The following is a 22,048-nucleotide window of genomic DNA, read 5'->3' on the forward strand; positions in this document are numbered from 1 at the left end:
CGTCCAACTCGGCAAAGAGAAGCCGCGCGGCTAAGACGCAGACGTTCCCCTGTGAAGAAACTGCATTTACAGGAAAAGGAGGACTTGTGGCACCTTCCAGACTAACCAATTTAAATGCTCAAATAAATTGGTTAGCCTCGAAGGTGCCACAAGCCCTCCTTTTCTTTTTGCGGAGACGGGCGGACACGGCTGCTGCTCTGAAACCTGGATTTACAGGTTCCGACATCAATTTGGCGGGAATTCTCCAGAACCAGCGAAGGGGCTCCGGCACCGCCTTCCGCGTGCTGGGCGCCTTCCCGCCTCCCTTTCGGGCGCCGTTCGCCAGAGGGTTGTTTCCCCGCAGCATCCCGGCATCGGCCGCGACGCTCCGGGAAGTCCGTGGGAGGGACGCGGCCGCTTGCCACCGGCTGCTGTTGACGTCGGCGCCTCCGGGCTCCCCAGGCCGGCAGCGAGCGGCGCGGCCCTAGGGCCCCAGCGACGCCCGCGGATCTCTCGGCTTTAGGGCGCCGCCCAGACCTGAGCGGGCGGCCGCTCTTCCCTCCCAGCTCCTCTCTATGGTCGCAGGTCCCAGTTCCCGCCGCCCACTCCCGTTAGTCACGTGGGCAGCGGTTTCCGGCGGGACTCGCCGTGGCTGGAGCCGGGAGGTGGCGGACGCTCGCCGCGTGGGTCGGTGAGTGCGGTCCGCGTGGGGCCCCCTGCGCCCCCCACTCCGGGGGGCCCCGCGCATCAGCCCCGCCCGCTCCCGCCGGGTCGGTTTCGGGGAAACCGGGGATTCGCCCCCCCCCCCGCTGCCGGGGGCGGTTACACGGCCCCGGGCTCAGCCCCCGCCGCTCGCTGCGGGCCGGGGGTCCCGCTCCCCTCCCCCGCTCTCTAGCCGAGCCCCGCAGAGCGGGGCGGGCGTGACACCTGGGGGCGCTGCCCCGGGGCCAGGGCGGATTCAGCCCCCGCTGCAGAGGCGGGGCAGGGCACCCCCCGGGGGCTTCTTTGAATCGCTGACAGCGAGACCCTCTGGGCGTGCGGGGGCGCGGTGTGAACCCGTCTCCTGCCGGCTGAGGGGTCCCCACTGATGCTCCCCGAGGCGCTGATCCTGGGAGCTGCCCTGGGCGGAGGCGGCTGCTGCCCGCCCCCGGGAAGCTGGCAGGGTTGGGGCTCAGCTTTGGCGCTACCAGCAAGTAAGAATAACAATGAAAGCCCGTCTCGCAGCGAGCCTAGCTGTGCTCCATTTCTGAGCTCTGACGCAGGGGCAGCAATAACTCAGCAGTAACTAACTGTTTGATAATTAAAAAAGAAAAGGTGGGGTGGAGAGGAGAGGAGGCAGCACATGGAGCAAGGAGCTGGAGGTCCCCGCTTCCCATGAGCCGGGTAGGGAGCCTGCCCCCAGCCCTGCCACCTTCCCCACCCCCTGGGCCGCGACCCTCCTCGATCACCCACGGCACCCCGCCAGGCCGCACCCCTCCCCTCCAAGCACCCACTGTGCCCCCCAAGCCGCTCCCCTCCCCCATCCCAAGTTTTATTCAGGGGTATATAGTAAAAGTCATGGACAGGTCACGGGCTGGGAATTTTTCTTTTGTGCCCATGACTTTCACTAAAAATACCCATGACTAAAACATTGCCTCAATTATCAGCTATATAAGGTTTGGCCAGATAGAGGCCCTGAGACTACCTGTTGTCCTAGGCTTGTTGCAAATGGTTGAGTTGAAAACAGAAATTTCTACACTTCCTGTCCTGCTGCTCAGAAAACTGCATCAGCAGAAGTGGATTTGACCAGCTCTTACCGTTACTTCTGCAGCAGGGGTACGAGAGCTCACCTTTTCATTGGATAAACTTTCTTCTGATAAGTTTATGCCAGTAGCATACACTTTTCTCAAATTATATATATAACTCAAAAACTTTTTAATGCACAGTTAAAAATCACAATTGGCCAGGTTACACGCTGTGGAAGCTTTTCTTTTGTGATTTTTAACTTGCAACGTTAATGTTGCATTCCTATACATTTAATTGCCTAGCTTTCTTTTAAAAGTAGGTGTGGGAATGACCCCTACGTATATGCGCTTCCTTGTGGTATAGATACATTTCAGGTAAACTGTGTGCGTATCAGCTGGGCATGCCTTTAACTACACGAGTAACAGGTATGCACGTCAAAGACCACATAGTTTATTAAAATAAATTTGTTAGTCTCTAAGGTGCCACAAGTACTCCTTTTCTTTTTACAGTTTATTGGGGATTCTTTTATGGTGTTCTTCACACAACGCACAGTCAACCTGTGGAGCTCCTTGCCGGAGGATGTTGTGAAGGCCAAGACTAATAACAGGGTTCAAAAAAGAACTAGATCAGTTCATGGAGGTTAGGTCCATCAGTGGCTATTAGCCAGGATGGACAGGGATGGTGTCCCTAGCCTCTGTTTGTCAGAAGCTGGGACTGGGCAACAGGGGATGGATCACTTGATGATTACCTGTTCTGTTCATTCCCTCTGGGGTACCTGGCATTGACCAATGTCGGAAGACAGGATACTGGGGTAGATGGACCTTTGGTCTGACTCAGTATGGCTGTTCTTATGGTCTTACGTATTCACAAGAACTGCGCTCCAGTTAGGGTGGAGAGATCCCAAGATGTGCTTGAGGACCTGCTCTCCACACAAAAATTTGAAGTTTCTGTCCTGCTGGAGAATCCAGTGTATTGCTCCCTCTTGAAATCTGACTTATTTAATCTCTCCCCACTTAAAAAAAAAAATGTAAAAACTTATTTTTTCAGAGGTATTTTTAAGTTACTACCACAGTTGCTGTAGTGTTTTTTTTTTGTTTTGTTTACTCACCTTGTTTATGAATTTTTTGAGGCTGGGATGTTCTTTTTATTAGTTAATGAGAATTGTTTTGATGGTGGTGGCACTTTTGCAATGGAGCAGTTGGGGCGGAGCTTTGTGAATAAAATTATTATTTGGGGATGCAAAGTCTGAATTGTGAGTGTTATATAGTGATTAACTAGCTTTCTTTTAAAAACCAACTGAGGAGTTGAGGGGAGTAGAATGAGTTTGGGTGCCCGGCCATTTGAAAGGAGGGTTCAGGTTAGGAGGCAGCACTAAGGCAAACAGTTGTCTCCACATTTTGGAAAAAACTGCTCATTTAAATAGCTGTAATTGTGCTGCTTACAATGTAACATTTTCTTTTGCTGTGTATGCTCAATCTTGCATTTTTATACAGTAGAATCTCAGTTACAAATACCTTGGGAATGAAGGTTCTTTGTAACTCTGCACAAAATGTTATGGTTGTCCTGTCAAAAGTTTACAACTGAACATTGTCTTAATATAGCTTTAAAACTTTTATTATGTAGAAGAAAAATGCTGGTTTCCCTTTACTTTTTTAGTAGTTTACATTTAACATAGTACTGTACTGTATTTCCTTTTTTTTTTTTGTTTGTGTCTTTGCTGCTGCCTGATTGGATACTTCTAGTTCCAAATGTGTGGTTGACGGGTCTGTTCATAACTCTGGTGTTTGTAATTCTGAGCTTCTACTGTAATTTTATTTTGGAGGAATTTTTTTCATTTAATAGAGCACCTGTTCATTGAAAACTGTCAATTTCGCAGTTAGTCTGTTTCTGAGTTACATTTTTTGTGGGTGTGTCATAACCATACAGCTAAGGGTAGCTTAGAATTCCTCCTTACCTGTAAGGGGTTAAGAAGTTCAAATAACCTGGTTGGCACCTGACCAAAGGGACCAATGGGGAAAGAAGATACTTTCAAATCTTGGGGGCAGGAAAGGGGGAATTTGGAGGCTTTGTTGGTGTGCTCTCTGAGGAAAGCAGAGAGGCATCAGGTCAAAAAAACCCTCCTTCTCCTATAAACCATCCTGTACAAGTCTCTGGTATTACACAGAGAGTAAGTAAATAAGGCAAGGCGCGTTAGATTACCTTTTGTTTTCAGCTTGTGAATTTTCCCTTTGCTAGAGGGAGGTTTATCCCGGATTTTTTGTAACTTTAAAGTTTTGCCTACAGGGGAATCCACTGTGTTTTGAATCTGTAAATACTGTAAAGTATTTACCATCCTGATTTTACAGAGGTGATTCTTTTACCTTTTCTTTAAATAAAACCCTACTTTTAAGAACCTGACTGATTTTTCCATTGTTCCAAGACCCAGGGATTTGGGTCTTTGATCATTTTGTAACCTATTGGTTAGGATATTATTCTCAAGCCTCCCCAGTAAAGGGGGTGTAAGGGTTTGGGGGGATTGCTGGGGGAAGAGGAACTCCAAGTGGTCCTTTTCCCTGGTTCTTTGTTAAATCACTTGGTGGTGGTGGCAGCATTACTTAAACCCAAGGTACAAGGGAGAATTTGTGCCTGGGGAGTTTTTAACCTAAGCTGGTAGAAATAAGCTTAGGGGGTCTTTCATGCGGGTCCTCACGTCTGTACCTTAGAGTTCAGAGTGCGGGAGGGAACCCTGACAGGGTGCAAGGGAAGACAGTTAGCATTTTTCTTCAGTGCAAAGTATATATTTTATACCCATCCTCCACTCTCCTTCAGAAGTAACTTAATGGATTGTCCTCAAACTTAATCACCTCTAGGATGGAGAACAAGCATAATATATTTCATTCCAAAGTATGATTTAAAAAAAAAAATTGTTGGTGAGTAAAAACAAGCTGTTCTAACAAGAGAAAAATTTGCACCATAACAGCAGTTGCAATCAGTTACTGCTACATGGTTTGTGATTACATAATGGAAATTATATTGGAATGCATTTATGCATGCCCAGAGGCAGATAAAGATGAGCTGAAAATCAAAAGCTTGTAAGGTCTTAGAGCAGGGATCGGCAACCTTTGTCATGTGGCCCACCAGGGTAAGCCCCCTGGTGGGCTGGGCCGGTTTGTTTACCTGCCAGGTCCGCAGGTTCAGCCGATTGCAGCTCCCACTGGCCATGGTTCGTTGCTCCAGGCCAATGGGGGCTGCGGGAAGCGGCGTGGGCCGAGGGATGTGCTGGCTGCTGCTTCCCGCAGCCCCCATTGGCCTGTGGGAGCTGCGATTGTCCGAACCTGTGGACACGGCAGATAAACAAACTGGCCTGGCCCGCCTGGGGGCTATCCTGGCGGGCCGCGTGCCAAAGGTTGCCGATCCCTGTCTTAGAAGCAATATGGGTATAGATGCTACCTGTTTAGTTTGGGACCAAAATGTAAGTTTTGTGAAACCGTTTAACGTGAATAGATTATTTTTTATTGAAACAGGATTTGTATTTCAATATTCTCATGTATTGCTGTGAACTCATACACAGCATTGAGCTAGTACATGAGAATTGAAAGTCACAAACTAAAATGTAGCTTCTAAGTCTCGTGTTAACTGTCCAAAAGAAGTGAAATCTGTCAAGTGAATTGGATTTAAAATTTTCATTTTTAATTGTTCTGTGTGGATGTGCTATTACTAACACAGGCAAGGGGTTTAAGAAAGATTGCCCTGACAGTATACATATAAAACATAAAGTTGCAGACTTTACTTTCTCTTCTGGCAAGAAAATATGCCTTCCGTAAACAGAGTTACAAGTGATGAATTTTGTTAGAAGTTTTTATATTTGGTCAGCAATATCCCAGTTTTCTTGAATTAAAAAAAAAATCCCTTTGGGTTTGTTAGTTTAATGGTGAATTTTGTGTTTCTGTGTGTATCAAGTTTCCCCAAAATCAATATAAATATGGAAAATTTATGGTGGCTGGGATTTTGCTTGTTCTGGCAGATACCACAACATTTAGCGTAATGATTTCTCAGGTTCTTAAGGTAGTGGTTGTCAAATACAGGACTAATTCTATACATTTAACTACAGTATTATATATTTTCTGATTTTATAATCTTAAAAACAAAACTTAAAAACTAAAGAAAAAATAATTCTGAATTTCTACATTGTAGGTTAACACCTCAAATTGAATGTAAGATTAGTAGAAAATCTGTACTAGAATATTTGATTTTATTACTAAACATTTGAGTACTTTTTTGGCAAGGTCCAGTTATTTTTATGAAACCACTTAATGAACCCTGATATTTATATATTTTTATTTCAGAAACTGAATATTATACTGGTATGAAGTCTGGGATTTGCTATAGTATAATTATTGCTAAAGTGAGTCTTGGACTAGTGCAAAAAAACTGTGCTAAACTAACAATCCAGTGAAAGTTTTATGAACTGATCCCTTTGAACTGCCAGCATTAAGACATGAATACTACATACCACTGAATTTTGGAGGCACTCAGATTTCGAATAGTATAAATCATTATTTTTATCCCAGGAAGGCTGAGAGTTATTGGCCCTTAAAATCATATAATGACATCTTGCTTTTTATTTTTCTGCTTGAATCCTGACATGATTTTAACTGCCACTATCAGGACCCATTACAGCCAGACATCAGTGCTTCATACAATCAGAAATCTTAGAAACAACTTTCATCTGGTATAGAGTATTAATCTATTGGGTTGTGATATCAGCTGCTAAAATTCTGTTAGTCCTAAAGTGGAGGTATGGTGCAGTACACAAGATTATCAGAATGTAGGAACCTTAAGGTGCAGTGTTTTGTGATTTGATAAAGCTAGAAGCAGTGTGTCAGTACAAATATGTTAAAGCTTTGATTCTGAACTAGAAAGTGTCTCTAAAAATGGCATCATGGGGTTTCATTTTTTCTCATTGTGTACCTAGGTTAGGAAAATTTATGAGCATTTTATCTGTGCTGGTGCATCTGCATGGCTGCTAGTGACAGTACAAACTATAACATAGGCAGGGCACAGACAGGATTTTTACCACCACATTACCTACACCCTGTCTATCACTACAGCTTCTGCTGTTGGTAGCAATGGTGCAAAAATGTTTATACGCTTTCCTAGAGGAAAGCCAATATGCCTTGACTTTTCAGTCTTTTTATGTTTATTTTATTTATTTTCTCCTAATTACCATTGCTGCAAACTTAACCTGTGGTTTGAGAGTCAAGCAGCCAGGTTCTTTCCTTTTCACTCATTGCGTCAGCAATGAAAGTTTTGTAGGTCAGATTAGGGCCTCAATTACACTTGTGCAATCTGGTTGTCTTATTTGTGTTGTTAGATGTGCAGCTGGTTGGGATTTTCTGACTGATGCACAAATGGAATAGAACCCTGCTCTAGGAGCTGCATTGGCTTTGCAGTGCTAACATGAGTAAAAAGTCATAAAAAATGTGCTGTTTGTTGGGAAAGAAAAGCAGATTTCACTCTGAATGCAGGTAGGGAGCAGTTATATTGCTTAAGAAGGTGCCCTTCTTTGTAAGTCTTTTTCAGATCTGAGCCATACTTTAAGGAGCAATAAACTATTCCAGAAGCCAGTTCTTGAGAAGAATAGACATGGTTTTACCGTAAGTTATTTGATTGCCCGTTGTTTAATTAACAATTTGAACGTCTCTCTACAGAGCTTCAAAATGACTAAAAAGAGGAAACACCAAGAGGATTTCCAAAAGGTGAAGCTAAAAGTTGGAAAAAAGAAGCCTAGACTAGAAAATGCAACTGATACAAACTTCAAAACGAAGGCCATACATCTTCCTGAACAGCTTAAAGAGGATGGAATACTTCCCACGAACAATAGAAAACTTAACATAAAGGTATGGTAAGGTAAAAGTTTCAGCAGTGATTTGACAATTTATTATGTTTTTTAACAAAGGTTGTGTTTGAGCACTGTCCCACTGACCTTGACCAAATGCTGGACTATGGATACTTGTGAAGTTTAGATAGTGGCTTGGGTCTTTGGATGAGCTAATAACCTAAGGCAGAGATTTTAAAAAATAGGAGCCGGAAGTTAAATATTGTTTAGGAAGCTTTAACTCAAGACACCTGTTTTTTAAAATCTTGGTGTTATGTCATTAGTTTTTCATTAGTTTGTCCAGAGGCAGAAGGTTTCAAAAATAGACTCCTAAAGCCATATTTAACTTTAGGTTCCTGTTTTTCTTCATTTTTCATCTGCGTGCTATCCCCTCTCTAAGTCCATCTGTTGCAACCTGAAAGGAACTGCACCTTCATGATCTATCAAAGGCATCTGTTTTTGGCTCCTGGCTCTTCAGAGGTCACCTCTCTTGGGTAGGGATCTGTCTCTATCTCTTGACAGGGGTTTTTCCAGGCTGTAGTGTTTCCCGCCTACACTGTGATAGCCCTAATAAGCCAGACCACCTAAGCAGGCTTTCTCTGCACATTGCTTTCTCTCCAAAGGCTACGAACAGCTGTAATTGCCAGCAGTACAGGGTACCACACAGGTCTTTCTAAGCAAATACATTTGCTCTTAATGTGAAGGCATTACAGAGAAAGCATTAAAAACAATAAAAGAACCTACACATCTGCTAAAAAGCTTACCAGAGGTGACCCCAACTCCAACCTGGGGTTCTGTTCGGTGTCAGTCCTTCGAAACACATAACTGGATTTTCCCCTGGGGTTACAAGTTCATAATTGTCTCAGATTCAGAACCAGAACTATTATGAGTATTCAGTCTTTCCTTTATATAGCTTAGGCTTATGATCTTGGTCTCATGTAACAGGTGATCGGCAGGCAATGGCCACTCTTCAGGGCAATAACTTCATAAGACTGTGTTTTTGCATAACTGGACATAGGGACTGATGGTGCAAAAATGTATTTGCATTGACCTCCCCTTAGATCAGTGGTGGGCAACCTGTGGGGTGTATGCGGCCCATCAGGGTAATCCACTGGCGGGCTGAGAGACAGTTTGTTTACACTGACAGTCCACAGGCATGGCCACCCGCAGCTCCCAGTGGCCGTGGTTCACTGTTCCTGGCCAATGGGAGCTGCGGGTGGCCGTGCCTGTGGACAGTCAATGTAAACAAACTGTCTTGCGGCTCGCCAGCGGATTACCCTGATGGGCCGCAGGTTGCCCACCACTGCCTTAAATAGTCCTCGGGTCCTCATTGACCTGCCCTTAGCTAATCCCCAGGAAAACCAGTTAATACTTTTTGTTCCAAAAGTCCATTCTTGTCTGACACATTGTTCAATATAGTCCTTTTAATCAATACAGTCCAGCTCTCACATCTGTCACCTTTTTCCCCTTCTAGAGGTTGCATACAATTCGAGCCACAATAATTCGTAAATGATTCTTTTAATATATTGGACTCCAAAGATACTTAAATTTAATTCAGTACGTTCTCCAAAGTACAGCAATTTTCTGCAATATATCTGTCACACCACCTTCCTTTCCTTGACTCTAGCTCTCCCACTGGAGGAGATGAGGGGCCACCTTCAAAGAAGTAAGTCTGCTATGGGTAACTTAAAAGCAGCTGTGCAGTCATAGCTGGCGTACTCCAGCTCTACTCCGCAGGTAGAAGTGGGTAAGAGAGAGTCTTGCTTGCTATTATTAATTCAGGAGGCACACAGATGTTATGATTATGAAGGTCATGTAAGTACCTAGATAGCAAACCATGAAATTATTGCATACTTCCTGTAATTAGGAAGGTAGGTGACTTGTTGGCTGTTATGCTCTAAAAGAAAGCATTTTTGGATCTGAAATTATTAAGCTCTTGATATAGTCCATTAAAACAGTTTCTATACCTATTAAGTCTTTTAAGAACAGATTAATACTAGAAAATGGTCAGTTTAAAGTTTTTGAAGGAATAACTAGTAAATGTGTCTCTCTCTTCTTGTAGGATCTGCTTTCACAGATGCATCACTATAGTGCCGGAGTTAAGCAAAGTGCTCTTCTTGGGCTCAAAGAACTGCTGTCCCAGTATCCATTTATAATTGATGCACACCTTTCAAATATACTAAGTGAGGTGGCAGCTGTATTTACAGACAAGGACTCTGGTGTCAGAGTAGCAGCAATCCGGCTCCTTCAGTTCTTGGCTCCAAAAATCCGAGCCGAGCAGATTGCTCCATTTTTTCCTTTGGTAAGTGCCCACCTCTCCAGTGCCATGACTCATATCAGTGAAGGAATTCAGGAGGATTCTTTAAAGGTCTTGGACATCTTGTTGGAAGAGTACCCAGTCCTCCTTACTAATCGCTGTAGTATATTGCTGAAGAATTTTGTAGAGCTTATTTCTCACCAGCAGTTGTCAAAAAACCTGAAAAGTAGAGAGAAAATATCCTGGATGCTGTCTGTTAACCCTAACCGCAGAGTAACTTCACAGCAATGGAGGCTGAATGTACTGATCAGATTCAAGAAGTTTCTCCAAGCATTGGTAGATGGTTCCAGTGGATCAGAAGAAGATGAAGAGATCCAGGAGCAAAAGGAGAACTCCCAGTTCATGAGGAACTCAGTATGTATAAGCTGGAAGGAGCATGCCAGTAATCAGCAGCACATCCAGCTATATGAAAATGGTGGGTCACAACCAAGGATCAATTCAGCATTCAGACTAAGGTGAGAAAAATGTTACTTGTCTGATAGTTTCATTGAGTCAATTCTATATTTACAACTAAGCTAATATGAAACTGTTGTATGTTGTTGCTGCTGAGCCACAGGTGTTCATTTTTGTTCTAGGACTCTAGCGAGATTTATATTAGATCATTCAGTGAGATGGGTTATTTTACCACAACAATTTGATCAGGTTATGGAATATGAAAATATAGAAGTATTGAGCCATTGATAACCATACTCTATGTCCATTATGACTCTCTCAGTGCTGTTTTTCATTAACCACAAATAAAATGGTCATTTATACCACTTGTTACAAATTTTCAGTACAGGCCATCCTTCCATTACATCTTCCATGCAGATGGAACACCAGAGCATTATTTTTTACTGCGTATAAATGGAGAGTGTGAAGGCAAATCCCTTTTTAGTAGTAGAAGTTAAGTGTACTGGCCCAGAGAGCGTCTCATGCTTTAATGATGTGCATATTCTAATGTGATGTAGACACATTAACTTCAGGCCATGTGATCAGCACTTTTTTTTAACTGAGGAATTTTGAAGGCTCAAAAAGTTAACCTGTCTTGACTGTAACTTTGATATCTTTTCTCCAACCTACAGTTTCTTTGCCTGAACATAAAATCTTTCATACTATCCATTTTATAAATACTGTCTGGCTGTCTGAGGTGTACAACTATGTAGCTATTTGGTATAATCACACAGGTCACTTATTTTGAGGTCACACATAGAATTGTCAGTGCGCACATGCTTTTCATCAAATTACCAATTTTCTAGATCAGTTCACTTATAGATAAAATGTGACTTCTTGAAATATGATTCCTTTAACTGACAAAAATTAGTGATGAAAGTGAAAAATAACTTTTTTAATGTATGCTTACTAACAAGAAATAGAAATAATTAACAGAATAGATACTGAGAAATGGACTTAATTTTACATTTATGAAAAAACCCAATTGTATATTTCTAGTCCTCTTCCCTAGTGACCCTCCCTACACTAGACAAAAAGCCTTGCCCCACTTTGTTCGTGCAGTGCCTGTAAGACAGTTTGCATCCACACACAAATGTCATCCTTGGCATTTTATATTCATTGTAGCATTCATAGAATGAACTGCCTGAGAACAGTAGTACTACCTACCTCTTAGGTAGCACCTTTCATCCATAGATCTCAAAGCAGTTTACAAAGGAGACACGTAGCATTATCCCCATCTTATGGAGTGGGGAAACTAAAGCACAGAGCTGAAGTAACTTGCCCAAAGTCATGTAACAGGCCAGTGACAGAGCTGGGAATAGACCCCAGGTCTCCTGAGTTCCAGTCCAGTGCTCTATCTACTGTATATCTGATTGAACTACAGGAGGGTATAATGTGTCTTTCCCCTGTGCAAATTCAAAGGCAAAGCTATTAGCTGGTCTTCCCATCTCCACTGCCACGTTTTACCTGTCAGTGACTGTTCTGTGCTTCCTGCCATGGGGGCGGATCAACAGGAAGCACCTTATTTGCAATGAGTACTGGGAATTATATGAAGTTAACAATAGTGTGCAGTTGATTGCCAGTATCCGCTTCTGTAAGCTAGCAAGTAAAAGAGTTCAACTATCTTCTTGATTTCCAATAAAATCTGCTCCACTGAAAACTTTGATTGAGTTATAAGCTGGGCTGTGCCAGTGAAAAAGCCCTGCTTGGATAATGGAGTGCAAGTCAATTCACATGGAGTCAGAACTAGCAGGTTTACGCCAAGATGTGTCAGAGGCTTGCCAAATTGTGCACTGAATGCTGTCCATGCAATGTGAGAGCTGAAGATGCATCATAACAAAGACTGAGAAGATACCTGAACATGTGGTGCTAGCTGAATTAGCTGCCCTTTCTGTGAGAAGCTGGATTTCAGTAAGGAATCCAGAGAGCCGCTGATGTGAGCGAGCATGAGGAAGAGCCAGCAGATTACCAAGAGGAGATGTTACCAGAATCTAAAGGATGGCTGGCAAAGGAAGGTGATGGCAGCAAAGTCAAGTTATTGGGAAAAGAAGGGCCCTCCTCAAAAGGTATTGAGATGTATTTCATTTGATCACATTTGATGGTTGTTTTACTATGTGCACTGGGGGATTGGGGGGACCTGGGGAGTGAGATAAATAGGACCAGTCCATCTTGTCTTACTGGTTACAGCCATGATTGCTAAGAGTGCAAGTTACCACTAATAAGGGTAGAAGTAGTCTGGTGCTGGAGATCGAAAATAGATGACTAGATAGTAGTTCTCAACCCGGGGTCCTGGGCCCCCTGGGGGGCTGTGAGAAGGTTTCTGGGGGTCCTCCAGGCAGGGCCAGTGTTACAGTCACTGGGGCCCAGGGCAGAAAGCCAAAGCCCCACCATGCAGGGCTGAAGCCTGGGGCCCTACCACCCGGACTGAAACCAAAGCCTGAGCAACTTAGTTTCGCGGGGCCCCCTGTGGTGTGGGGCCGCAGGCAGTTGCCCTGCTTGCTAACCCATAATGCTGGCCCTGGCTTTTATATGCAGAAAAACAGTTGTGGCACAGGTGGGTTAGGGAGTTTTTATAGCATTTGGCGGGCGGTGGGGGGGCCTCAGAAAGAAAAAGGCTGAGAACTCCTGGACTCAAGCATAGAGCCCTTCTCCCTGACCACTTTTTCCTGCCCAAAATATCACATTAACCTGGAGGCTCTTAATCCTGTCATCCCTAATTCCATCTCTTAGCTCTGCAGTCAGTTCTCGGGGCTTGTCCACACTTGAGGATCGATGCTGCGGCGATTGATGTATCCATGGTCGATTTTAGCGGGTCTTTAGTAGACCAGCTAAATCGACCGCCAATCGCTCTCCCGTCGACTCCTGTACTCCACCTGATCGAGATGAGTAAGGGGAGTCTCCTGTCGATGTCATGTCATGTAGTGTGGACCCCATGGAAAGTAGATCCAAGCTATGTCAATTTGATTTACACTATTCACGTAACTCAAATTGCATAGCTTAGGTAGACTTTTCCCTTTAGTATAGACAAAGCCTCAGCCTCTGCTACTACTGTTGCTGCCAGGAAAGAAGTAACTTCTAATGGGAGGGAAGAGAAATGCCTGGGATTCCCGTGGCTTCTACTCTTCATGGACAGTCTCAAAATGGCCAACATAAATGTTTAACACACAAACAGTATTAACGTCCTCCTGAAAGCTACATCTTTTTATTGCACTAAATCTTACAGGCAAGGTTAGTGGTCCAAGATGTTACTCATTGATATAATACTTTTATTACCCATGAGAGGAATCAGTGCAGATAGTGCAAATAAATTTATCATGTATTTTAATCTTTTGCTGCTCTGACAGCGGGGGACAGCAAAATCTCTCAGTTGGCTACACTTCTAGCTTTCTGACAGCTTTCTTATCAAAGCAGTCGCTGTTCTGGACATAAAAAACAATAACTTGCACACAAGGTGGAGAGGGGGGTGAGATATTAATTGCTGCCGTGTCTGGTACAGTCTGCTATTTTTATTTAAACAAAACAAAACCTCATTTGCCACCAAAGTGAGTACCATACATACCCCATAACTGGAGTATTAGCTTTTGAAATAACTTATAATAGGCCCATGTTTGTTCCCTATCTCTTCCTCCCAAGTGCTCCAGGCAAGAATTAAGCTTTTTACCTTTAAAAAAAAAAATGTAATGCATACCTTGTCTTAGTGATCACTGAGTATTAATATTGCAGATGGGCTCTGTGAAGTCTTATCTGCATACTGTTTAGCTTCATTCCAAAATGAGAATATTTGAACAGTTCAAAGCCATAATTTAATGTTCAAATTTGCCTTTTTCTGATTCTTCACTAGGTTTTGCTGATACTTATGAAGTTGTAGTTGCAATGGATGAGGAATTGATTGAAATATCTCCTCTGCGAAGATTCCACTTTGTCCCACCAAATTCATTTTTTAGGAGGTCAAGAGCAGAGAAATGAAATCCCCTGACATCTTGAAGAAGGCAATGTCGCGGGGTGGGATCTTCTTTGAACTACAGTTGGAGCTAAAGAGGAAAAATAAGCTGCAGCTGATTCAGGAGGAGGAGAGAGGGAAGCTGCAGAGGAAGTTGAAGGAGACTAGATTGCAGGAGAAGACTGAGATGGACCAGGCAAGAGAATAAATGGAGTATTAGATGTACATCAGGTGGATGAAGATGGAAAGCTAAACTCAACTCATTTGCCAAATCATTAGGTCTTCTGTACTGCCATTGGCAATGCTCCCCAAGGAGAGGCATACATATCAGCCTGATGTTGGTTTCAAACAGCCTTATACAAGTGACTTGTCTCTTTTGGCATTTGCAAATGGCCCCGCTCTTGCCCTGTCTCTCCACTAGACTCCCTTTACCCTCCCTCTGCTAGGCTTTCATCGTCCTCTTGCTGCTCTGATGACACAGATCAGTATTATGCGCATCTATAGAATCTTTTTTCCTTGAGCTCCATCTTAATTTTTTGTTTTATTAGAATCTGTCTTATTTATTAATTAAATAGTCTACATTCTATTAGAAATTATTTGAATGCCTAATAGTGACATAGGACAAATAGTAAATAGTGCTTTTACCACCCAGTCCCTTTGTATCCAAGTGTCCTATAATAACTACCTTGTACAAGGTAAACAAGATGAATTGTTACAGTAACAGTTTTTCCAGGCTACCTTAGCATTAAAATATATTGTAAGGACTATACATTAGCAAAGTGGTTAACAATTTCACTGACATGAAACACTCATAGCTCCCATATCCCTGTATAGCAAAGTATACTGCAATAGTCAAATGTCAACTTTACAGACTACCCTAATCTTTGCGCACTGTAGCTTTTGTTAGCTGTGGAGGTCTGTTTACACCTCTTTTGCCACTGAAGTTGCACATACTGGTTGAGCATATCCTGGATCTTACCAGTTTTTCTTTAAATGGCAGTTATGCTGGACTCTTGCCCACGAGTTTCAGCAGCTGAGTACAATATATCTTTCTGCTTTCACAGTTCAGTCCATCTTGCTTTCACAAATGTTGTGAAAAGTCAGGCTATTGAAATAAGTGGATGTATTCAGTCAGTGTTTTTATTACAGTTTAACAGGAACCTGGAGGAGCTTGCTTTCAGGTTTTTCAAGGGCACATTGATCTACCATTCAGTGCTTGGTGATGTGGTAATTAAAGCAATTTGTCTCCATAATGTGAGTAAAATTCAACAGACTACTGCAGGCTAGCCTTTGCAGAGAGATTGTAAAGTGTTATTTCTGACTGAGAAGTAAGTATTCCAGCCAATTATTGTCATTCTAGAATCCCAGCACAATGTAATCCCATCACTGCACTGTATCCATACCACAACCTTATCCTACTGTTTGGATAAGGCTCAGGTCGAGAAACTAGACAGACCTTAATGTGAGGTTGCTTGCCCTGGGACTTCTGTTGGAGTTCCTCTTGGTGTGCCAGATGCTGTCATACATACTTTGCTCACTGACTGTAATCTAAAGGTCTGTAATCTAAAAGTAGAATAATAATGAATTCCACCCACCACTGTTTGACTCTCCTCCTCAGTGTGATCTTTCCATAACAGCCAAACACAGGACATTTATTCTAATATAAACTGGGACAACTCCTCTGAGGAGAAGTTCATGCCATCAGTGGTGATAATAAAATAGGAATATTGAAGATATGTCTATGCTTAAACAGCTACAGCACTTCAGTGTAGACACTCACTACAGTGACGGGAGGGGTTCTCCTGTTGCTGAAGTTAATCCACCTCCCTGACAGGTGATAGCTAGGTCAATTGAAGATTCCATTGACCTAGTGCTGTCAACACCAGGGGTTAGGTCGGTATAGCTACATCTCTCGGGGGGTGGATTATTCACAACCCTGAGAGATAAAGCTGTGCCAATGTAAATTTCTGGTGTAGACTAGCTATGAGATACTTACACAAGATTCACGTATTATAACTATGTTCTTATATGGACTCCACTACTAAGTTCTTTAAGCTCCCACAACCATTTTGGAAGTGTTCTGGGAATGGTAGATAGGTGCTTTTGTAGTTTCAAATGTCTTAGGAAACAAATGCAGTGTTTTAAGCAATGTTCTGTAGACATTAAATTGTGCAAATAAAAGTGGTGTAACCAGCTTTTTCATGTAATCTCTATCGCTGCAGTGGTTCACTCTCCTAGTTTACATGCACTCTAAGTTTCCTAGTTGCTAAGAAAGATCCTCTGGTGGTGCCTCTAATGCTTCTGCATATAATGTTCCTTAGAAATAAAAGGAAACTGATGTGGGTTGTTAATTTTACTCTTGTGGATGTAAGTGCTGTGGGAAGTGGCACTTGAAAGTCTGGGTGGGAGACTTCCAGGGAAAATAAAAGAGAAAAACCTAAAAAATATAATTTCCCTCTGCTGCCTTGGGTGGAAAAAAATGCATACAGGATATTTTGCCCTGAAAAATACCGCATCTCTTATGTAGCTGGTTGAGGGAAAAAACAAGCCACGGTAACGTGATCGCAAGCCTCTTTGAATGTTGTATATCTATACCGGGGTTCTAAAGATTTTGACACATGCTTCATTTCCTCTTTCTTGGCTTCTTTCTCTGTCTGCTTCTCTCCTTGCTTGGTTATTTTTCACTGTTCTTTCTCCTCCCTCACTGTGCCCTTGCTGCTGAGTGGGAGTGTGCACTACTTCTGACCCCTTCTCTTCTTCCCTTTATGTCTCTTGCTGTCCTCCCCTCCCTGCAAGGGATCGTGCCTGGTAATACACAATTATTATGGAGCAGTAACTTTAAAAGATTTCAATCTGCTGTGCCTGTTTAGTATATGCCGTGGGTTGTACCATAGGCAAGCCTTCTCTGCAGAGTTTGGCTAATTGTAGAATTTTTAAATTACAAATGTGGCCAAGGCAAGTATTTTTTTTCAAACTATCATAAGTTATTTATCTTATTGGGTGCACTTTAGTTTATTGAGATTCTAGAGAGATTATTATAGTTATAGTGTTATTTCCATTTTTAACTATAGGGACTTTCACTGCAGCTGGAATGAAGTGAGGCCACTATTTATCAAGTCAAAGTAATGTACACAAGTTCAGATTTATAATGGGAGTTGCTTGTCAAGCGGGTTGAAAACCAGACTGATAATGGGATATGGTGTCCAAAATCATAGGATGAGGGCATTATTGCTCTCCAGAGAGTTCTCTTTCGGGGGGCAGATGAAACATGTTGCCTGTAATGTGTTTTTGTTAACCCATGAACCCTTTGAAAATATTTTCAAATCCTGGTTCTTCTGAGATTGCTCTGTTTTAGGAGCTTTGTAATTTTAAAATATTTACTGGTTCTCATTTATGGGCGCATAACTCCCACTGAATTCCACAAAAGTTGCATGAATGTGTCTGAGGGAAGAATCTGGCCTCCTGTGTAGTGCATATACCATATATACTTGTTCATAAGCCAAATATTTTTGGTAAAGAAGTGATGCATCAAAGAGCAGGGGTCGGCTTATAAATGGGTCTACACCAAAATTTGATGATTTTAAACTCTATGAAATCATTGAATTGAATATCTAATACATTGTCGTTTTGTTTACCTGGAGCATCTGCAGGCATGGAGCCCCTTAGTTTCCTGTGGCCGCGGTTTGCCATTCCCAGCCAATAGGCAGGGCCGGCTCTAGGTTTTTTGCCGCCCCAAGCAAAAAAAATTTTTGGCTGCCCCCCCTATTTTTTCCCCGTGCCCCTCCCCAACCTTGCCCCTTCCCCAAATCCCCGGCCCCGCCTCCTCCCCCAGGCGTGCTGCATTTCCCCTCCTACTCCTCCTTTCCAGGCTGGGAGGGAGGGGGGAGAAGCGGAGTGGCGGTGCGCTCAGGGGAGCAGGCGGAGTGGAGGTGAGCTAGCGTGGGGAGGGCCGCAGGAAGTAACCCCGGGGGCCGGGGGGGGGGGCGGGCAGAGGAACTGCTCCCTGCCCCAGCTCACCTCCACTCCACCGTTGCCTCCTCCCCTGAGTTCTCCAACCCCAGAGCACCCACGGAGTCGGCGCCTATGAGGGCCGGCCCCGGAATGCTGCCCCTGGAGATGTGCCGCCCAAGCACGTGCTTGCTTTGCTGGTGCCTAGAGCCGGCCCTGCAAATGGGAACTGCGGGAAGTGGCGCCACTTCCCGCAGCTCCCATTGGGTGGGAACGGCAAACCAGGGCCACTGGGAGCTGAGGCTCCTTGCCTGTGAATGCTCCAGGTGAACAAAACGTCCGGACCCGCCAGTGGCTTACCCTGATGGGCCAGGAGCCAAAGTTTGCCAACCCCTGAAATATTGGGTTGGCTTATGAAAGGGTCATACAGTTTTTACCATTTTTACTTATCCATTTTGGGGGAGTCAGCTTATAAACGAACTGGCTTATGATCGAGTATATACGGTAGATCTTTTAGAATACAGACAGGGTGTTAAGGGAAAACGCCCTTGGATATTCTAGCTCACTTAGAGAGAGAAAATATGTGGGACATAGTTTTTCTTTTTGAATCTATTATGCTAAAATTATACCATTTCACTTTCTTGATAGTTTTATTTTAATAATCTTATTTTCACATGAATCTGTAGTGGTCAACTGCCAATTGTTACTCTCTACAAGAACAAAGCATGTAAAACTGGCTGAAGCATCAATGGGTTCTGAAACCTTGTTTGCACTTTTGTCTGCATTTTTTTTTACCTACTATTATTGTAAGCGAACCCTAAGATTATAATAGTTGAAAGAGATTAGATTTTTTCTCTTTTTCAGTTTGTAAACTCTCCTTATTTAATAGCACTTTGTTTACAATCAGTTTTAATTATTTTTCCTCTGCAATCATTTCACTCTGTGGATTTTTCACGTAAACGGGGGAGAGGAAAACATTTATTTTATTTTTATTAAGTAAGTGTGATTGTAAAGGCACAAAGATTGGCAGGGGAATTTGGAAGCTGGTGTAGAACTTTAACTTTTCTTCTAGCTCAAACTGACAACATCTCATCAAAATGAATTCAGTGCACTGTTTCAGTTTTTTAAAGCAAATAGTTACTTTTTAGCTTAATATATTAAAAGCTATCATATTGTGCAAATACAGTGCAGTGAAGGTGGTCCACTTCTCTTTTTAATGTAATGCTCTTTATCTCTGATTTTTTTGCTTCTGTGGTTTAGGTCCCTGGTAGGCGTGACAGACAGAGTGGAAAAAGGCCTGTCCTCTGCTGAAAATTTAAAAGGGTTTATTGAGATAATAATTCCAATATTGATTGAGTGCTGGATTGAAGCGTCTCCTGCACAACTTGCTGCTCCCATTCTTGGAAATCTTTTGGAACCTGAATCTCAACAGCTAATGCAACAAGTGCTTAGTATCATATACTTGCTGTGGAAACTCACAAAGCAACATGACGAAACACACAAAATGGTAAGAGAAAGGAGTAATGTGATCTACAGCTTAAGCACATAAGTTAAATTTGCTCTGCCTATAATTTGGTGACTCTTTATGATATAAGTGAGGAAAATAGTTTTTAAAATAATGGAAATAAAAATTTAGTCCCAAGTCTTGAAAGTTATCTTATGGAAGTATGAGTTTGAGCTTTCTCATCCTTTAATCTAGAAAAGTAGCTATCAAACTGCGGTCTTTCGACCACCATTGATTTACAGAGTCCTTCCTGGCACTCTGCAAGGCAAAAAGTTTTGAGATCGAAGCAGTGGAAGATTGGATTGTTGGGAAGGTATATGGTTCTGTGAGAGCATGTTTGATTCTCCAACTTTTCATTCTGCAGACAGCTCTGTAGGACAGTGAATCATTTTTCTGAGCTGTAGTAATCTTGAGAAGCTGGAGAGGCTTCATAAAAGAAAACAAGGTCTCAAAGAGCCACAGAATAATCATGGTGTGAGGTCCTTATGTTGCTTTCCGGTATTTGCAGAGTGATGTCATGACTCTCAATTTTGAAGATAATCAAAATTACAACAAAAATATTGCAAAGCAGTGTTGAAATGTCTTGCCTTCATTATTTGCAGCTCCGTGCCTGTTCACCAAAGTAACTCCTTTTTTACTTCTGCTACACACTTCTAGATTCTGCAGCATGGTATAGGGATGTCACTTTTCCCATTCCCTCTTCCCCTTTGGCTGCTGGGAGGGATGGGAAGAGATATGTTGGCAATTCCTTTCCTAACATCTCTGTAAGAGAGTGCAGGTTGATTTGCTGAGCACTCTCTATGCTACTATATGTTCCAGACAGCATGGGTAGCTGTGTGTCTTTGATCAGCTGTTTTGCTCCTGAGATCAAATGGAGTTGGAGTTGCTCTTGTTGAAACCATGGACTTCAAGAGATGCACAAGATGAGAAACAATGCTGTAAAAAGTGTGTGTAGTATGTGTGTGTATATATTACTCTCTTCTGTACATGTCACAGTTCAGGGCAACTGCAAGTGTATTTCCCCTCTATGGTCTAGCAAGGGCACCTACTCTCAGGTTACTGGCTCCCCAGCTGTCATCTCTTGGGCAGACACACACGTCTCTCCCATTCCTGACCTGGGTATTTCCAGGCTTCACAGTTCCTTGCCTACACTGACTTCCCCAGCAAAGTCAGACTGCCTAAGCAGGCCTGCTCTGCTTTTCTCCGCAGAGGCTGTAAATGATGCAAATGCTGCAGTGATAATTTACCAAACAGCTCTTTCTAATCAAGTAAGTGTTTTCTTAAGAAAAAGCGTTATAGAGAACACATACCGAAAATAATAAAAGCATCTGCACGCATGCAGACAAGCTTACTAGATATCACCTCAACGCCACCAAGCGCTCCCGCTGGTGACCAGTCCTTCAAATCACATCAAGGTTTTTTTTTGTGGTCAAAAGTTCAAACTTGTAGTTAGCTCAGAACAAGCATGCCCATGAATCTGTATGTCACTGTCTTATCCTTGTTTTGGCCTCTGCTCTTGTCCTCCTGTAGAAGGTGATCACCAGACAATGAGTTTCTCCTCAGGGTGCAGCTTTGAAAGATTAGGTCCAGAGGAGAAAACTTACCTCGTCCCAAGTATTTCCTAGGAATCCCACTTAACTTTTTCTAGCATGTTATTTCAAAGAGAACTTTGCTCATAACACTTCTCAGGGCTTACATTAGCCATGTCTCTTCTTTAGAGATCTTACATACAATCCCACATACTCATTTGTATTTTGAATACAATGAACTCCTAAGATCATGAAACTTAATTCAGTGAGGTTTGACCAGAATATTGCAGGAAATTCCCATATCTGTCTTAATACTTAATGTTTTATGATGTTACATTGTGAGATTTTCCACAGTATGAAGGAAGTTGAAGATAAAACTATTATTTTAAATCACAGTTGGCACTCTTGTTGCAAATTGCATTATAAGACTGCTTTCAGGGGTTAGTTTGTTTTAAATTACACAGGGTTGAAACTAGCCAAAAAACCTGTTAATTTTAATTAATTTTCTTCTTCTATAAAATTTTGTCATGAATCAAAATGTTTTTATTCAGATCACTGTCTGTCTGAAGGACTCTCTGAATTGACACACCAATGTTCATGGGATTGATTTTTATTCTTAACTAATACTACATCTTAGTTACTATGTGAAGGATCTAACAATAAAAGAGCTATGCTGCATTTCTCTTTCAGGAACTCAATTATACTAGCTTTCTTATGGTTGCAGTGGTCACTAGAGTGCCATGGTATTGACAATTGTATAAAAACTTAGATAGATGAAACGGTTGATGTTATGTCCTGCTATTTTCAAGTGTTCAAA

General features: G+C 42.6%; 1 protein-coding gene across 6 annotated transcripts in view; it reads left to right on the top strand.

Annotated features, from left to right (window-relative positions):
- The first annotated feature begins 201 nt into the window (after positions 1-201).
- Positions 202-22,048, top strand: part of TEX10 (testis expressed 10) — a 121,400-nt gene continuing 99,553 nt past the window's right edge. The window contains exons 1-5 of one of the 6 annotated variants that reach the window (XM_077810862.1): positions 596-670; positions 1,676-1,794; positions 7,395-7,583; positions 9,624-10,333; positions 19,459-19,705. In XM_077810862.1, the coding sequence (XP_077666988.1) occupies positions 7,404-7,583; positions 9,624-10,333; positions 19,459-19,705 (1,137 nt within the window). In that variant the 5' untranslated portion in view covers positions 596-670; positions 1,676-1,794; positions 7,395-7,403. Of the gene's footprint in view, positions 217-586; positions 671-1,675; positions 1,795-7,394; positions 7,584-9,188; positions 9,228-9,623; positions 10,334-19,458; positions 19,706-22,048 lie in introns of those variants that run through there. The other 5 variants (XM_077810863.1, XM_077810866.1, XM_077810861.1 and 2 more) reach the window with 5 other exon arrangements.

The sequence above is a fragment of the Eretmochelys imbricata genome, chromosome 2 (assembly GCF_965152235.1).
Source record: "Eretmochelys imbricata isolate rEreImb1 chromosome 2, rEreImb1.hap1, whole genome shotgun sequence".
Lineage (NCBI taxonomy): Eukaryota > Metazoa > Chordata > Testudines > Cheloniidae > Eretmochelys > Eretmochelys imbricata.